General features: G+C 33.2%; 2 protein-coding genes across 2 annotated transcripts; both read left to right on the top strand.

Annotated features, from left to right (window-relative positions):
• Positions 1-1,100: 1,100 nt before the first annotated feature.
• LOC127078894 (uncharacterized) lies at positions 1,101-1,571 on the top strand. The gene has a single exon (XM_051019308.1). The coding sequence runs from the start codon at positions 1,101-1,103 to the stop codon at positions 1,569-1,571; it is 471 nt and encodes a 156-aa protein (XP_050875265.1).
• Positions 1,572-16,638: 15,067 nt separating this feature from the next.
• LOC127087750 (protein PPLZ02) lies at positions 16,639-17,708 on the top strand. The gene is made up of 2 exons (XM_051028689.1): positions 16,639-16,856; positions 17,015-17,708. The coding sequence occupies exons 1-2, from the start codon at positions 16,774-16,776 to the stop codon at positions 17,514-17,516; spliced, it is 585 nt and encodes a 194-aa protein (XP_050884646.1). The 5' UTR covers positions 16,639-16,773; the 3' UTR covers positions 17,517-17,708.
• The last annotated feature ends 1,429 nt before the right edge of the window (positions 17,709-19,137 follow it).

The following is a 19,137-nucleotide window of genomic DNA, read 5'->3' on the forward strand; positions in this document are numbered from 1 at the left end:
CTTAGTTACAAAAGCGCGTTAACATTAATTCACGGGTGAATATCAATACCAATATCATATCATATGCATTTGTTTGTGCACACCAACTTGAACAATTGGACAAGTTATATCTTTGACTAATAAATTGTCAAGTAGAATGGATACAATTTCTATATATTTCATTTCAAGCTGTTAAGTTTGCTGAATGTAAATTGTTCCAAGAAATTCATAGTAGGAAACAGTTGTGAAACTCATCTAGATTCAATGCAAGATATTCAAAATATAAGAGTAAATTTTCGCCCAAGTCATGGGACAAAGCCCAATTCCATAATGAGTAATGTATGAAGAAATTTTGCAGGCCAACCAACATACTTTTAGTTCTGTAGCAAACTTTGAGATGATACATTCTTCAAGCTAAGAGAGGATTTAATCTGACACTCATTTTTTATATCTGATACTTCCATATTTTTATATCGATGAAATCATCTATATATATTATTATTTATCAATTAAGATTTATTTTTTTTCAAAAAATTTCATATTTACTTATATGTAAAAAACTAAATTTCCGATAGTTTAAAGGAAATTTCTGGTACAATTATTTTTACTTTTTTTTGAAAAATAAGTATTTTTACCGATTTTTTAGAAATTTCCGATGAAGAAATACCATTAATTTTGAAAATTCTGGTATTTATCCGAAAAAAACCAAAACATACCGACAATTTTCAAAATTTATGGTTATCAACTAAAACATTCGGATATTTCAAATTTTTCGGTATATCAGAAATTCTGCATATATTCATAATTTTAGTAGTGCAGAATAATATTTTACTTGTGTGGTCCAGAACTGACAGAGTCTTTTACAGATTCCTGTATAGATTTTACACAATTCTTCATCACCAACGCTCTATGTTTTTTATGTAACAAGTTTAATTTAAAGGTTTTTCTGTCTCTATGATATTGATAGTTTACTCTTTATATGTTGTAAATGACATATATTAGAGTCCTGATCTGAAGTATTAACATGATCATAGACTATTGGTAAACAACATGATATTATTGTTGTCATTGTTTGTTCTCATACTGCAAATAAGAAGCGAGAGAGGAAAGATAAATTGATTATGGATTGTGAGAGAGGAGGAAACTACAAAAGGAAGAATGCATCAGAAAATAATAATTCTTCAAAAGACATTTATAGTATGAAAGTTAAATGTCCTTTTAGACTGAGATATGTGGCAAATGATAGCGGTTGGAAGGTGATGATTAGATGTGGGTTGCACAATCATAAATTATCTAAGAATTTAGATGACCATGACATATTGGGTCTTCTAAAAGATCATGAAAGACAGTTTGTGAATGATATGACGAAGTACAACATGGCTCAAAAGTACATAGTTACTGCTTTAAAAGACAAAGACCCAGATAACTTCACCAGTGTTATTCAGGTCTATAAAGCTACATCTACATACAATATGAGAAATAGAGGTTCATTGACGGAATTGCAAATGTTATTGAGTCTTATTCATAGAGAGAAGTACATATGCTGGACTAGAAATATGGACGACTTAAATGTTATTGTGGATATCTTTTGAACACATCCTAATTCAGTGAAGTTGTTGAGTATGTTTCATTTTGTGTTGATTTTTGATTGTACATACAAGACAAATAGGTAATGGCATCCACTCATTAAAAAAATACAGATTTTGATTTAGTAGATTCTTTATTATATGCATCATGATCATACAGGTACTGGCTACCACTGCTTGAGATTGTTGGTGTTACGTCAACAAAGTTGACATTTTTGGTTGACTACAGTGTGTTGTATTTATCTCCCTGTCCAAGAGACTTAACATCATATTTTTCTCTTGACTTAGCTCCACCTATGTATACGAGCAAACATAAAATAATTGTTGTTGGTTTTGTCAACAACAATCATTGGATTCAGGTAAACTTGAAACCCGAATGTCCATTGCCTTCTGTCACTGACTGTTGGAGACAATACTGTATTGAAGATGTAAAAGCACGATAATCAGCATATGCGGGATGCATTAGACACCGGAAATACGAAGTCAAAAAGTCATCATAATTTGTTTTGTATTCTTATATGTATCATAATTTTGATAATATGTATATATTTTATCGGGTTGTTTTTTTGTCGAGTCAGTTATTCGAGAAAAAGTAATGCACGAAAAAAATGAAAATTTTACCTCACTGTATATCGGAAATTTCATGTTTTCAGAATTTTGTGGTAAATACCAAAAATTTCATGATTTCCGATAAGAGAGCATATGTCTTTATCGAAAAATTTAGAATTTCCGATATATATATATATATATATATATATATATATATATATATATATATATATATATATATATATATATATATATATATATATATATATATATATATATAATATATATATATATATATTATTATATATATATAATATATATATATAATATATATATATATATATATTATACTGAAAATTCCAAATTATTGATACTTTTACTTTTGTTTTGGTAACAAATATATTTCACAAATTATTGATAAATACTCTAAATTTCTAGTACAAGCAGACATATTTTAAAAATACCTATATTTAATTAAGAATATAACAGGAAAATAACTCTAAATATGAAGTACATGTGGCATGTTAAAACCTCATACCAGTAATTTACAAATTATGGACTTTGTTAGTACATGTCCATTTAACAATCTAATGAATGCAATATTTTCATTAATTTGAACATTAATGCAAAAACGATAAAATTGAAGATGGTATTTAAAAAAAATGGATATTAACCAACTTAATTATACAATTGTATTAGACCTTATATACACAAATTAGGGTTAAAATTAACTAATTAAATGTCATTAAAATAGTGAGTTAGTTAATAAAACTAACTATCTAACCGACATAAAAATACAGAAAAATATAATTAAGCTCTTAATAAACACAATGTACCATTTGTGTTGTGTATTCCTAGTTTGATAAATAAAATGGTAAAAAGTCTATCCTGAAGCGCTTTGGTAAAGATATATGTGATTTGTTGGAGTGTATATATTAACATCAAGTGGATCAGATTGGCTTCAACCTTATCGCGGACTACATGACAATCCATTTCAATGTGTTTTGTTCTTGTGGAATACTGAGTTGTTGGCAATATGCAGTCGACTTGTTGTCACAGTAAAGTGTTATTGGGTTGGTGTATGTAATTCAAAGATCTTGAAGGAGATAAAGTAACCATTGGGCTTTACAAGTGACGTTGACTAGAGCGCAACATGCTGCCTCCGAAGATGATCTTGATACAACATGCATTTTTTATATTTACTTTTCCAGCAAATGAGAGAGCTACCAAAGTAAAAATAGAAGCCTATCGTAAAATGTTCGGTGTTATGGAAAGATCCCTAATATGAATAAGTGAAACCTATTAGAGTTGTGGAATTATGTGCTTGTTGGTTGATGTAGCCGCAAGTGCACATATGTGTGAAGTAGTAAAAGATATCGAACCACAAAGACCAATGACTTAAGTACCGAATTCCGTCCTATCGGTGTACATCTAGAGAAATCGAAAATATGGATTTTGGTAAAAACAACTTAAATGAAAAAGCACTTAAATTCCAATTGAGGCAAACATGACTTAGGGTTATGACTCTTACTCTAACACAATCATACGATCCATGTCACTTCTATTATGAGAATTCCACACAAATTATAGAAAATAGATAAATATGGGCAATGCCTACTTTCATCAGCACATTGCCCTATCGACGACAAATAATTCGTCTACTTTCGCACGGTCGAATTATTTGTCGATGATTCGTTACTTTTTCCCAGCTATATAGTTTTCTCAAATTCTTCCAAGTGCTTTCGTTGTATTGAACTTGATTGTTTAAAAATCTGCGATCTGGTATCGACACATATCCTTTCAGACTACGATTAATACCTAAGGACACCTTACTTTCATAACGGAGTTAGAATGCATGAACTCAGATTATAAAATAAGTTTAAGATGAAATTCTTGTAATCGATAGTGACAGATCATACAAGAGGTCATAAGATAATACCCATAACCCCTAGTCCCTAATGGACTACGCATTCATGGTGAGGAAAAACATAATCAAATCAGTATTCAACTTCAAATTCATATCAAACAATTATAATAGATGAACAATTGAATAAGAATGAATAAGAAAACTTGGTTTTAGATTAATTTTTGATCTAATATTGCTCCCTTTGAGACTTGAGTACAGAGGAAAAGAAAACAAGAACACGTAAAAACTTTATGGAGTAAAAATTGGATCCCCCTAAAACTCATAATAGTCTATGAGTCTTATAGAAAAAGTAAAAGTTGTATAAAATCCATGGTTCAATGTCTATTACATCAGATTTGCATCAAATCAAATAATGCCGAAGAGCCACAATAAAGGAGAATCAATCTAAATAAGGAAACAAAAGAGATTTCCCTCACCCTTCTGCTATGACCCATAGCAGCTGCTACGGGTGGCCGTGGTAGGTCTTTGTTTTTACTATGGGGAAAGCAACCAAAGGGAACCTAGGGTCTTATGCTGCTACAACCCTTAAAAACCCTCTAGTTTTACTATGGAGAAAAATCGTCTTTTGTCTTTTTCCCTTGTTTTGTTTGTTTTTTATCCCTCTTTGTCTTGGATGCTCATTAGGCCTTGAAAATAACAAGAAACCAAAGCATAAAACATGGTAATTGGAAGTAAATCGAACAAAATGCAAAGAAATACTAAGAAAAAAGTACTATAAATAATGATGCGAAAACCACTTATCACTGGTACTACATCATTTAGATTTTGATGATGTCAAATGATGAAGCAACAACTTTGAAGGTAACAACTCCATAGGTCAAACAAATTATGGATGCTAAGGTTTCTCTGTGACAAAGGGAGTTAATTCCAACTGTCAAAGTAAAGCTTATGATGATGACATCTGATGAAGAATATATCTCAAGCCTCATCAGTCAGAAGATTCAAGTTCTAGTTGAAGTGATAAAGCCATTGATGTGTCAAGTAAGGGAACTTGAATACCTGAAGTTGTGAAAATGTGAAACCTCACATGATTTTGCGCTTCCCATCTTAGAGTGATAAGTTAAAATGTGAAATCTCAAGAGTAAGTCTTGATGTACTATGTTAATCACATAGACACACATACACAGACACATACATTCACACATGCACACACACATACACATTCACACATGCACACACACACATTTACACATGCACACACACACACACACACACACACACACACACACGCGCGCGCATGCGCCCACGCTCACATACACACACACATAAAAGCTTTTAAAAACTTCTATTTTATAAAATGTCTTTAAAATCTATATATTCTTATGTATATATGATTAACGAGTAATTTTAACAAATTAGGAAAGTTTTTATACTGCCTAATCGATTAAGGGCTTGGTCCAATCAGTTAGAGCACGGTAAATGACGTCTTCATCAATTAGAAAAAATTTTAATCGATTAGTGCATATAGTCACTTTAGGGTTTCCTTTTTGGGATTAGGTTACCATTTTTGAAGAGGTTTTAATCGATTACCAACTCGAGTTAATCAATTAAAATATTAAAATGGCCTATGGATTATTTTCATTTTGAGTCAAAATTTCTCCTATATAAAGAAGGTTTCTCCTCATTTTATTTTACACCGAAATTTGGATGAGAAACCTTCTAGTATTCTTCTATCTCTCCATTTTCATTGAGGCTATTCGTGAAGATTATCGTAGTGCCAAAAGACCGAAGACTCTTGTGAGATATTTGTTGTAATCAATGTTGTGACTTGTTAGCTTTATTCAATAGTGAGATTCTGTTGAGAACTATAATTTTTAAGACTTATAGGTTGCAAAATAAACTTGAAAAAAATTTGGTTGAAGGTTCTTGAGCTCGACCTATATTAAACTCTCTGCTTGATTGTTGAAGGTTCGTGGATTGATCCTACAAAACCTTAAATATGATTTTTTTTAGAACTCTAAAGAGGAAAATCATAAGGACAAGATTTTGCCAAATGGTTAGTCCTAACATCTATAAATCCTTAGTTCACTCTCTCTAAACTCTTCTCTCTTTAATTTTTGTTAATTATCTTATTCATGTTGCATTTATTTTTCTTCACCTCCTTCATCCTTCTATCTTATTTTTAACCTCTAGCATAAATATTTTAAGAGTAAAAATATTATAAATTAATCATGAATTTTGAATATCACAATTCACCAACTATTGTATTTGGAGTCACTTAGTCAACAAGTAGCATTAGAGCCTAGCTCTTGTTATAAGACTAATAGTCCCAAGAGTAGGAATGACTTTAAAAGATGCACTAGACATGCCCATATCCTTTAATGAAGAATAATATATTTTTTGGAAAGAGAATATGAGAATCTTCATATAAGGGATGAATTATGATATTTTGAAAGTTGTGAAAAAGGTCTGTTTATTCCTGCACATCAAGTTATTGGTGTAATGGTAAACAAAGATATGGATGATTCAACCAAAGAAGAAAAAGAAAAAATGCAGCACAATCTGAAAGCTAAAACATCATTATTACCACTCTTAGTTTTGATGAGTTTTTTTAGTGTTTCTCACTGCGAAACCACAAAAGAAATGCGGGACACCCTTCAAAATACCCATGAAGGAACATATGAGGGACAAAATGCTAGAATGAACACATTAACCCATGAGTATAACCTTTTAATAATAAAATTTAAAGGAAACATTTATGATATGCAAAAATGATTCATTCAAATTGTGAATCACATGAGAACTCAAGAGAAAGTATTTTAAAATGAGGATTTGGTTATAAAAGTTCTTAAATGCTTAAATCGTAGTTGGAACCCTAAAGTTACCGTGATTTATGAATCTAGGGACTTGTCATCCATGGATTTAGCTATTTTGTTTGGTAAATTGCAAGAATAGGAGTTGAAGCAAAAAGACTAGAAGATGATGAGGAATGTGACAAGAAGAAAAAAAGCTTAGCTCTTAAGGTCGAAGAAGAAAAATATTATCACTATGATGAAGAAATGCGGCAGACTTTTTGAAACTTCATAAGATTTACGAATCATGAAAAACAACAAGAGGATAAAAACAAAAATAAAGAAAGATATTATTTTATTCATACATGTGAACTATATGGAAAGAAAGAACACATGAAACCAAATTATCCTCGGAACCAGAACCAAAGAAGAAACCAAAATAAAAAAAAATAAAAAAAAGTTCAAGAAAGCTTACATTGTCTGGGATGACAATGACATGGAATCCTCAATTGAGAAAAAAGCAAACATCTGTCTCACGATGAATCACGAAGAAGACGAGGTAACTTCACACTTCTCTTATAATGATTTATAAAACTCTCAAATTTAGTTATGGTAATAAAAGTGGTCATGTTGCTCCATTTTGTTTCATAAATAAAAGTAATGAAAGTAAATATGGTTATCCTCCTTTGAATTTTTATAAATAATACCATGATCGTAAAAGGTTCTTATTTACGTGGCCGATTTTGTTAGGTAAGAGGTTTTATTAATATAACCCGACCAAAGGTTCTTATTTACGTGGCCAATTTCGTTAGGACAAAGGTTTTATTAACATAACCCGACAAGAGGTTCTTATTTATGTGGCCGATTTCTTATGTCATCGGCAATGCCTACTATCATTATCACTTATGGGACGAGCTTGACTTTACTGTAAGAGACTAAAAACGACACACGAACATATAAATTGAGGGTACCTCATTAAAAACCCTTGCCCTTGCAAGGGAAAAGAGTGCTACCCACAACCTTTATTTAATAATGTCACTATATAATATTAACTATAATGAAACTTAAGGTTGGAAACATTTCAAGCCCTTGAAATTTCTATTCCTTCCAAATTTTCAAGTTTGTAGGCTCCATTATTAAGCTTTTGTTTGATCCGGTAAGGTCCCTCCCAGTTTAGGGAAAGTTTTCCCTTCTTTTATGTGTCGAAAATCTTCTTCAAAACCAAGTCACCCTCTTGAAAAATTCTCGGCCGGACTCTAGTGTTGAACCTTTTGGCTATCCTTTATTTTGCTATACATTCTCTCACATGAGCCATTCTTATGATTTCTTCTATGAGGTCGGCCAAGTTGTCCAACCCTTCCTTGTTAAGACGTCATTAAATTTTAATCTATACCAGGTTGGAGAATTGACTTCTACTAGTACCAGATTCATACACTTTTCAAAAGGGTGTTTCCTTAGTGGTTGAATAAGGAATAGTATGATAAAACCATAAGATCTCATACAAGTACTTGGCCCAAAGCGCATTTTCTTCATCCAACTTCTTATTCATTCCTGATAGGATGATCCTATTTGTTGCTTCTTCTTGTCCATTATCCCGGGGATGCTCGACCGAAACAAACTGGTTCTAAATGCCGAGGTGCCTTAAAAATTCTATAACAGACGAGCTCGTGAATTGTCTGCCTTTATTGGATACAATGATCCCTGGTAAGCAAAAATGACATATGATATTTATCCAATAAAAATGTCTTACCCTCTCTACAATGATTCAAGATACGACCTCGACTTCCAACCACTTGATGAAATAGTCCACTGCTACTATAAGAAATTTTAATTGCCTGGCGGTCAAAGGGCAGGGACCGAGAATATTTGATCCCCACTGGTAAAAAGGCCACAGGGATATTAACGAATGCAATAACTCAGCAGGAGAATGTATGAAGGGAGTATATATCTGACATTTCTCACAAGAATTTACAAACCATGCACAGTGTTGTAGCATACTCAGCCAATAGTACCCGACCATAAGTATCTTTCCAAATAAAGCTCTCCCCCCAATATGACTTCCGCACACTCCTTCATGCACTTTCTTCATTATGAGCCCTACTTCTTCTTCAGCGATGCATCTCAACATCGAAAAAGATCTGCCCATCTTATATAGATGGTCATCTACCATGAGGTATAAGGAAGATATCCTCTTGATGCGTTGGGCTTCAATCTCCTCATCCGAAAGCTTCTCTTGGGTTATGTATTAGATGGAGGGTGTCATCCATCCCCTTGCATTTTCTAATACCATGAATTTATCCATTTTTATGCTTGGTGCTTCCAAAGTTTTCTGGATTACCATTCTATTTAACCCATGGCCCTTGGTGTTGGCTAATCAGGCTAGCAAATCAGCTCCAGCGTTTTCTTCCCGAGGAATTTGTGATACTTCAAATTTCATGAATCCCTTGGCTAATTGCAAAGCTCATTATAGATACTTGAATAGTAATGCATCCTTTGTCTGATAATCTCCTATGATTTGACTGGCGATTAACTATAAGTCATTGGGAACCAGTAAATGTGAAACCCCGACTTCTCTGGCTAGCTTCAAACCGGAAATCACAACTTTGTATTCTGCTTGATTATTACTGGCCTGAAAGTTGAAAAAAAGAGTTTGCTCCAATATCATCTCCCCTGGTCCCTCTAATAATATCCCCGCTCCACTGCCCTTTAGGTTGGACGGGCCGTCCACCGATAGGACCCACTACTCGGGCATTTCTTCTATGGTGGGCACACTCATCTCTATTCAAAAATCTACCAATACTCGTGACCTGATGTTGTTACTTGGTGCATACATGATGTTATATTTAGACAGTTCCACCACCCAGGCTGTCATCCTGCCTGCTAGATTTGGCTTCTCCAGGATTTTTTTTATGGGATAGTTTGTCTTTACTATGATGGGGTGGCCCTAAAAGTACTATATGAGTTTCCTGACTACTGCCAAAGATAATCGTTCGATCTTTTGATAACAAATTTTTGCTCCTTTGAGAACTTTGCTGACAAAGTAAACCGACCTCTTTGGATCAGGATCTCGATTTCTCTTTTTAAATGGTGGCAATCTTCAATATGGAGGCTTCTCAAACAATGATAGGTGCACCATTCTTCTTCGTCATTTCCTAGCACATCATTGAACCTATTGAGACGAGTAGGTTCTGGTATTAGCTTGAGATGATACACCTCTCGCAAAATGTCAACATGTTTTGCATTGAGAGGAGTAAATTTATTGGTGAAGTTATCATATGGCCTCTAGGAAGGTTTTATTGTTGACCTTTCCCTCGGCCCATGCTTGTGGTGTTCCTTACTGGGGCCAAATCCTTCATGCCTAAATTTTATATTTTCTTTAACATCCCAAGATCTTTTCTCCATACTACTTTCTTCCTCCTTGATATAATATTCTGTTATGTTAATGACTTCATCCATGCTAGTGGTCAGCTTCTGCGCCAATGATTCATTAAAATGGTTGGCTTTTAGGCCGTTTTGGAAGGCTCATACGAACATCTCTTGATTTGGATATGAGACCTTAATAGTCTCTTAATTGAACCGTGCCATATGCTCTCTGGGGGACTCGGAGGGTCCCTAAAGGACGTTGAACAAGCTGGTGGTAATCACCTTTCTATGTTTGCTGGCGAAAAAATGTTGCACCATCTTCCTAGTCAGGTATTGGTAGTCGGTAATTGATAGTCTAGGAAGACTCATATACCAACGCAATGCCATATCTTTGAATGTTCCCACCATAATTTTGCATTTTAGGGAGTCGGAAGCCCCCGACTATTGCCATATGATTGATAATTTATATTATATGCTCCTGATGATCACTCTTGCCATCGAAGGACGTCAAAGGTGGTGGTTTGAAGTTTTCTAGGACTTGATCGCCCTAAATTATCTCTGAGAGATGCTAAGGATCAATGAGCTTCTTCCCCTCTTCATCCTCCTTTGTGTTTTGTGACAGCTGGAATGTGTGGACACTTTCCTATAAATATTCATTCTGCTGGCGCAAGTTCTCCATAATTGTAAGGAGTTATGCCATGTCTAGTGGGTTGCGAGATTCACTATTTCTAGGAAATGACCAAAACATTCTATTTCTATGGTGAAAATGTATTATTTTGTGAGGCCTGGGAAAGTTTTACCGAGGCCCATCGGTGGGCGCCAAATGTTCCTGATAAACACTATTTGGACAATCTCTCTGAGGCGAGTCAGGTGAGATCACAATCGTCCTGTCTCTAGGAGGTATAAAACATAGAGGGAACTCCTTAGAGATGTTTATGATCATTGTCAGATCATTCTGAAGTATGATAATCAATTTTGGGGGTCCCAAGATTTTCTAGTTCAACAACCACCAACTATCTCACCCCGATTACCTAAGTTGGTTCTTAATTCCTAGTTTAGTTATTCGAATGAGGAATGGAAGACATTTGTTCTTATGGTAAAACTTGTATCTCCAAAATGAGATCTTAAAGTTTGGAATAACGAGTTGTTTTCTAATATGGATACCCAAATTGAATCTTTCAGACTTGCGGTTGGGAATCTAGATTTGCTGGCCAATCATAAGGTCCTTTCTATTAAGGAGGTGGGCACAAGGTCAAAGCCATTGTTGACTTTTAGGATTTTCTTATGACTAAGGACTCTCAGTTGTCCCAAAGAGAGAAGGCTAAGTGGATCAAGGAAGGATATTCCAACTCGGGTTTCTTCCATGCTTCAATTAAGTGTAGAAGTACAAGAAATTCGATCTTATCCCTCAAGGTGGGAAATGGTTGGATTAAAGGGGTAGATGGAATTAGACATGAGGCATTTAATCATTTCTATAAGTGATTTAAAGAGCCTAATGTAGATTATCCCAGACTTGACGGGGCGACCTTTCGGTCCATTGATATGGGAGATAATTTGGCCTTGACATCCCTTTTCCTTCTTCGGTAGGTTGATGAGATTGTGTATTAGCGTGATGAGAATAACAATCCATGTCCTAATGGGTCTAATTTCTCATTTTTCAAAAAGTTATGGATTTTGTTGACGGAAGATATGGGTATTTTAATTTCTGAATTTCATCGTTTTGCATCGTTACCCCATAACTTTGAATCATACTTTGTGACTCTTATTCCTAAAATTAAGAATCCTTTTTCTTTGGGAGACTTTTGGCATATTTCCCTGATTGGATCTCTTTATAAGTTGGCTGCTAAATTTCTAGAAAAGAAACTGGTACCGATGATCCTCTAGCTTCTTTGCTCTTAGCTCTAGTGGCTTAAGGTCTTAATGTTATAATTAGGAGGACTTCGGAGCTTAGCAATTTTTCTGGGTTTAAAGTTGGTTCATTTGATTTAGAGGTCTTCCATCTTTAGTATGACAATGATACCTTAGTATTAGTTGATCATTTGGTTGGGAATTTGTGGACTATCAAAGCGATTTTGAGGGGGTTCGAACTAGATTTTGATATTAGGTTTAATTTTCATAAGAGTAGCTTAATTAAGATTAATATTGATCTTTCCTTTTTAGAGTTAGATGGGCATTTCCTCTATTGCAAGATTGATACTCTCCCTTTTAGGTATATAGGGTTGTCGGTAGGAGCCAACCCTTGAGTAGAAGCTACCTGGGAATATTTAGTTAACCTCATATGGAAAATACTTCATTCCTGGGATCATAAGTATGTTAGCCTAGAGGGAGAGTTATTCTTCCCAATTATGTTCTCAATGCTCTTCATGTTTTCTTCCTATCTTTTTTAAAAATGTTTGTGAAAGTGTGGAAGAAGTTAGGTCGGGTTCGTTAGAGGTTTCTTTGGGGTGGCGTGAAAAGGGATTCCAAGATTTCCTATATGAGGTGGCATGATGTGTGCAAACCTAATAAGTTGAGAAGTCTAGGTGTTAGAGATATTGGACTAGTTAATTTAGCTTTATTAGCCAAATAGAGGTAAAAACTTTTAACCGGTAAGTCTGGTATTTGGTTTGATATCCTTTATGGCCGATATTGTGCCTCTTTTGTCTCTTATTTGTGTGAGGGCAGGTCTTTGGGGCTTCGCACTGCTTGCTCTAAGTGAAAAGGAGTGAACCTTCTTAGCTCAAAAAAGGATGATCCTCTGAACTGGTTTGAGAGAAGGCTTGATAAGAAGGTATGATCACGTCTTCAAACATCCTTTTAGAAGGATCCTTGGATATGGTCTATACCTCTTAAGATTAGGTTTCATAGACTCTTCACCATCTCCCAAATTCAAGAGATAACTGCGGGTGAGATATGGAAGTGGGATGAAATGAGGATCTATTGGGACCATAGATGGATGAGATCGTTTTTCATCCATGAAGAATCTTTGGTCTCTGATTTCTTTTTAGCTCTCGAAGAGGTTTAGTTTAGTGAGGAGAGTGATAGGTGGGTTTGAAGACACTTTAAAGATATAATCTTTTCGGTGGCATCTACTTATCAAGCCCAAGTAGACCTCACTCATTTCTTTGAGGCCAAATTATTAAGGTGAGTCCTACTCTCCCTATTAATTGGGGTAGATAGGCTCCCTCTAAGGTGGTGTTCTTCTCCTGAAATTTTTAAATGATCTTTAAGTGTGTGGTACCTAAGTAGTTGTCTTCTAGTGTTTGGTATATGATCTTTAAGTGATTATGAGTGTAGTTGGCTCTTTCTAAGTAGCCTAGGATTTTTTTTTTGAGCTTTTCTTATCTTTAGAAGTTAAGGTTAAGTCAAAATGAGGTTTTGATATGACTTGACATGCAGTGGTTTGGACCATTTGATTTGTGTGTAATGATAATAATTTTTCCGATTCGTCAACAAACGTGAAATAGATGGAAGATAAGAATAGTTTTTTGTTTGACATTGATTTCTTAGTCGATCAACATTAAACTCATTCTCTTTCTCTGACTACCTTCAAAACCTTATCCCGTGTCTAAACTTCTAGCTGATCAAGAGTTCTGACATGATCAAAAGATGTTCAATTGTTTCAATGTTGCTACGACTCCTTTAGTCTATTGGTGGTGAGTTGATTTTTTTGTTGGGTGGTGCTTCATAGAGTGAGTTCTTTTATGTAGTTTCCTAGCAACTAGCTTTTGATTGTTATTTTTGTGTTTATATTTGTTTTTCTCATTTGACCGGATTGTATTTCTTTTATTTTCTTGATAGACATAAGACTTTAAAGTCTGTTGTGTTTGGGTTATATATATATATATATATATATATATATATATATAATAATAATAATAATAATAATTATTATTATTATTTATTATTATTATTATTATGTGAAGGTTGTTATTTTTATGTAAGTTTGTTAAAGTTGATTAGAATGTTGTTATGTTTTTATGTAAGTTTGTTAAAGTTGATTAGAGTGTTGTTATGTTTTTATGTAAGTTAGATAAAGTTGGTTAGACATTAAACATTGACTCATATATAAGCTGCAAAATGGGTCCTTGTAATGAGTTCATTTACATTCAATCAAAACTAGTTTACATTACCTCTACCTTCATTTTAAGTTTTACTTTTATTCTTCTTCTTCATCGGGTGAGGGATATTCAAGGGCAGTTTACATGTAAATGTTAACATATTCATTTAACAATACCTTAGAGAAGATATCAAACAAATCAAATAAAAAGACAAAACAACATAGAGGAATGTCGTATATGTACATGCATGTGTTGGTTCAATTTAGGACTCATAAAAAAAGACATAAATATACTTAATTTATTATTAGTTTTTTATAAAGGAAATCCCATGTTAGTATATCCACAAGCCACACCTTTGTCATATATACTTTGTTAGATTCAATGGATTAAGAACATTGTTTGCATGTGAAGGGAAATATAGTCCACACATGATGACAAAGACATGATGGGTGTCGAAACCATGGGAAGTTTAGATTTTTTTTCTCTCAAACAAAGCAATCCTAAAGAGAAAATTAATATAAGTTTATAATACAAATTAATTAGTTAAATTAATCAATTAGATAAACATAACTTTTGCTCCCATCACCCATGTTATATAATGGGACCCATTTCACGCGTATGAGTCCTAAACAAGTTTATATATTTATTTCACTTTCTTGACCTTTTGTGCATACAATTTGATGTTAGCTGGAAACCAAATTAAATCTCCATTTTAGGAAAAAAGTTATAAAAAAATCATAGATAATATAATGTATTAAGTTCTTAATTTTCTACAAAATCTTTGTTCAATGGACATAAAATAAAATTGTTAGGTTAAATAATATTACCATAATTCTAATTCTGATATTAAGATATATATTTTAAAAACTTTAAATATTTTGAGGACGTATAAAACAGACTATATTAAAATTAAATCGCGGTGACACCGTATCTTATCATTACATAATAGTACTTCTATTAAATGACTGTATCTTATCATTAATTTCAAAATTTTGAGATGATTATGGTTATTATCACTTTACTAAAAGAATAAATAAAGTTCCTAATCTTTTTTAATCCTTGGCTTACATGTTACTTGTTCTTTTTTTTGTCTCCTTTCTATTCTTTTTCCCTCTCTCATTTTTTCCTAATTAGGTTTAGAAAGAAACAAAAAGTAAGTGCTGAACAGTTTTACCTTCCAATTCTTTATAGACAGTTATGTAAGCCAACAAAAACTGTGCTAAAAGGTTGTTGAACACTAGTGATAAGTCATGAAGAAAATAACAGCATAACATTGACCCTATCATTGTTTCTATTCAAACAAATAAGAAGGTATTAATAGTATTTTAATTTAATCACATAGAACGAGGATCATGTAATATAGTAATTCTCATAATTAACTGCTTCATTTTAAGCTGATAAAATAGTTGGTGTTTTATTTTTGTTGCCTAGTATTTTTTTTTTCTCTTTGAATGGTTTTAGGATTTTATAAATCTTGAATAACTTTTTATCGTTTAGCATTTATGATGATGAACTTCTGGCACATGGATGTATAGTGGCTACCAGAATTATTAGGAATTTGAATTTTCTAGATCAACACCATCGCATAATAACCTCTATGTGTTTTACTTCAACAAGATGACTGAAAGTGAAGAAAGTCTGCATTTGATGCCTCCATGACCCACATAGAAGAGTGTTTTGTTTCTCTCATATGTTTGTTGAGTATATATATATTGATAATAATGAAGAAACTTTGATCAAATCATTTAATAGGCTAGGGTAATTATATATGATGGTCCAAGAATCTTTGATCTTAAATCAATGTGCCCCAACTTGCAATTGACTCAGTTATAAAATTCAAATTGAAACAGTGACATACAAAACATATTGGTTAAGCAAATCCAACCGTAAACAGTATGTTTAAACAGAGAATTATTGCAACATGGGATCTTGGTCTCAACCAAAGTCTAAAACATGATATTGTCTGGTAAAAAGTAACAGAGAACCTCAAAATCAACTTGATCTATAAAAATAATTTCATCAAGAAAATTTATAATTTATACTATTTGAGATGGATTTGTTCAAAGATCTTTCACACATGACACATATATACAAAAAGAAAGCTACAAACCAGTCATTATCCATAAATTGCTTCCTAAGGATCAGTTTTCACATGAGAAGAATCTATCATCCATCTTAATTTTAATCGAGTGAATGCGATAATTCAACTAGTATATTTGTTAGTCCAGAGTTCAGTTTATGTTACTAAATAGAAAGTCGCGGATGAATGGATGTTCTGATCCATTCGCATTTTTGTATATAGATGTTCTGATCCATATACGGATATCAACTGAGCTGATTTAATCGAATAAATTACGATAGCGTCAAAATTATAATACTAAAGAAAAATAACAAAGACCACAAAAAATCCCATGTGGGACCATCCTCCTCCCTTAATAAATTGTTGGCAGATCCATTAGAAAAAGTGCCACAATTGAAAAAAACCAACTACAAAAACCCATCCTTCCTCCTTCTCCATCACCTCCTCTTGATTTCAAAACTCTCTAACATCACTCAAAAACACTTTCTCAGAAAAACAAAACATTTGTTTCCCTAACATGGCCAGACCACAACAGCGTTACCGCGGCGTCCGACAAAGGCATTGGGGCTCTTGGGTCTCCGAAATCCGCCACCCCATTCTGTAAGTCTACAAGTCATTCATAATAGTCGTGATTCTGTCAAACTCACTGCAGATCAAAATATACTTAATTTACTTTCGCACTCTTTAAGTTTACACACATTTCACATTTCCTTGTAAAATACCTGATGAAACATGTTTCATTTTCTTATTATGTTTAGAAAAACAAGAATCTGGCTCGGAACTTTCGAAACAGCCGAGGATGCCGCACGAGCCTACGACGAAGCAGCGAGACTAATGTGCGGAACAAGAGCAAGAACAAATTTCCCTTACAATCCAAACGTGTCTCAATCATCATCTTCCAAGCTTCTCTCAGCAACTTTAACTGCTAAACTCCACAGATGCTACATTGCTTCATTGCAAATCACTCGACCAGTATCTCATCAACAACAACCTCAGAGAGAATCTGCAGAATCTCTCACCATTTCCACAAACAATGTTCCTGTGAAAAACAGTGAGGAATCTGACACTCACACTACTATGAGACATGATGAAGAGGAGAAAAACTCAGAGGGAAATTGGGTTTTCAAGAAAGTTAAAGTTGAAAATTCTCAGCAATTTTTCAAGCCTCTTGAAGAAGATCACATTGAACAAATGATTGAGGAGTTGCTTCATTATGGATCAATTGAGCTTTGTTCTGTTATTCCACCACAGTCTCATTGACTTTTGAGTACTACTATTTCACATTCTTGTTAAGCTAATTTTAACTAAATTAATATTATTAATGCTTAGCTAGTGTTCATGTTTGGTCCTAGATTATTTATCTAAGTGACCTATTGGACAATGTTGTTATTATTATTATGGTTATGTACATTCAATTATGTTGTCATGTTTATGAGATTATGTTTCTTGGCTCTTTGTTCTAAGATTATGAACATGCAATTTGCATTCCTAGTTGCAGAATCAGTCTCTTGTCAAGTTGTTTTCTGTAATGTAAGAGAGTTTTGTCAAAAGAAACGGCTACAACACTTTTTTTTTTCAAAGGTTGGGGAGTTTTATGCACTGACATAGCTCTTCATTCTGACACAAGTGTTTGAAAAGATAAATATTTTCCTTTGAATTTCATTGGTATAGTCTTTAACAAAAAAATATTACTACTATATATAAATTACATCCCTCCCATTTTTATAACCTCCATTTGTAATTTTCTTAGATATTTGAAAAAGTATATAATGGACATTTATTTATTGTGTCTATTTTGTAAGTAAATGTTCACAAAGTACATTTTTATATAAAAATTAGTTTAAAATCATTTTTTATCTTTCATAACACCGAGTAAAACTTAAATAAAAATATATTAATAGTAAAATAAAAATGTACGGGTCATGTTAACCCGTGTTCTAAATTGAGTGCATGATTCTTATCAAGAAGTTTTTATTTTAGGTTTTTTGACACATATCTTTAATATTTTTTTCTTTGCATCACTATTGGAACGTAGAGAAAAACAAACAAGAATTTCACATTTTTGTGAATGGAGTGAAGTTTATAAATTAGTTTATGAGAGTATGGTTCATTTTGGAATATGCTACATAGATACATTTAAAAGAAAAGATAGCAAAGATGGTTTAAACAAGAGTTGCATTCACTTTCAAAAAGAGAGATATTTGTTTACAAGTGAATCACCAACCATCTCTCCTTACAAAGTGAGAGAGCACTGCTAACATATGTATCTAATATATGGAGATTAAACAATTTTATGACATACACAACTATTACATACATGATAAATGCTACAATACACATGCACATACTTCAATTACAATAATTTCCAATTTTCGACTCTGTCGAAGAAGTACAACTACATCTATTGCATTTGAGTTAGATCTAACTAGCTTCTAACAACAAAGCTACAAATCTCCACCTTGGAACTAACTACAAACCATGAAACATACTAGATATCATCATACAATTTTATCAATTGCATATAATGGAAGAACTTGTAACTTGTCAATGACTTGGTGATCATATAAACGACACTGTGATCGATCAAAACCTTCATCATCGTCACTTCTTCCCTTTCAATTTTCTCTTTGACAAAATGAAGCCTAACATCAATATGTTTTGTCCTTTCATGATAAGTTGAATTCTTCGACACATGTATGACACTTTGGCTATCACATTTAACATGATTGCTTGACCTTGAAGTTTCAGCTCCTTGGCAAAACCTTCAAGCCACAATGCTTCTTTTACAACTTTAGTGAGGGCAATGTATTCCACTTCAGTAGTTGATAAAGATACAACGTTCTGAAGTGTTTCTTTCTAACTAGTTGATGTGTCAAACATA

The sequence above is a fragment of the Lathyrus oleraceus genome, chromosome 5 (genome assembly GCF_024323335.1).
Source record: "Lathyrus oleraceus cultivar Zhongwan6 chromosome 5, CAAS_Psat_ZW6_1.0, whole genome shotgun sequence".
Classification (NCBI taxonomy): domain Eukaryota; kingdom Viridiplantae; phylum Streptophyta; class Magnoliopsida; order Fabales; family Fabaceae; genus Lathyrus; species Lathyrus oleraceus.

Excerpts from the sequence above, each read along its gene's own strand:
- LOC127078894 (XM_051019308.1), top strand. The coding sequence starts at position 1,101 with ATGGATTGTGAGAGAGGAGGAAACTACAAAAGGAAGAATGCATCAGAA.
- LOC127087750 (XM_051028689.1), top strand. The coding sequence starts at position 16,774 with ATGGCCAGACCACAACAGCGTTACCGCGGCGTCCGACAAAGGCATTGG. Across the intron at positions 16,857-17,014 it reads GAAATCCGCCACCCCATTCT|AAAAACAAGAATCTGGCTCG; the intron begins GTAAGTCTACAA and ends TATTATGTTTAG.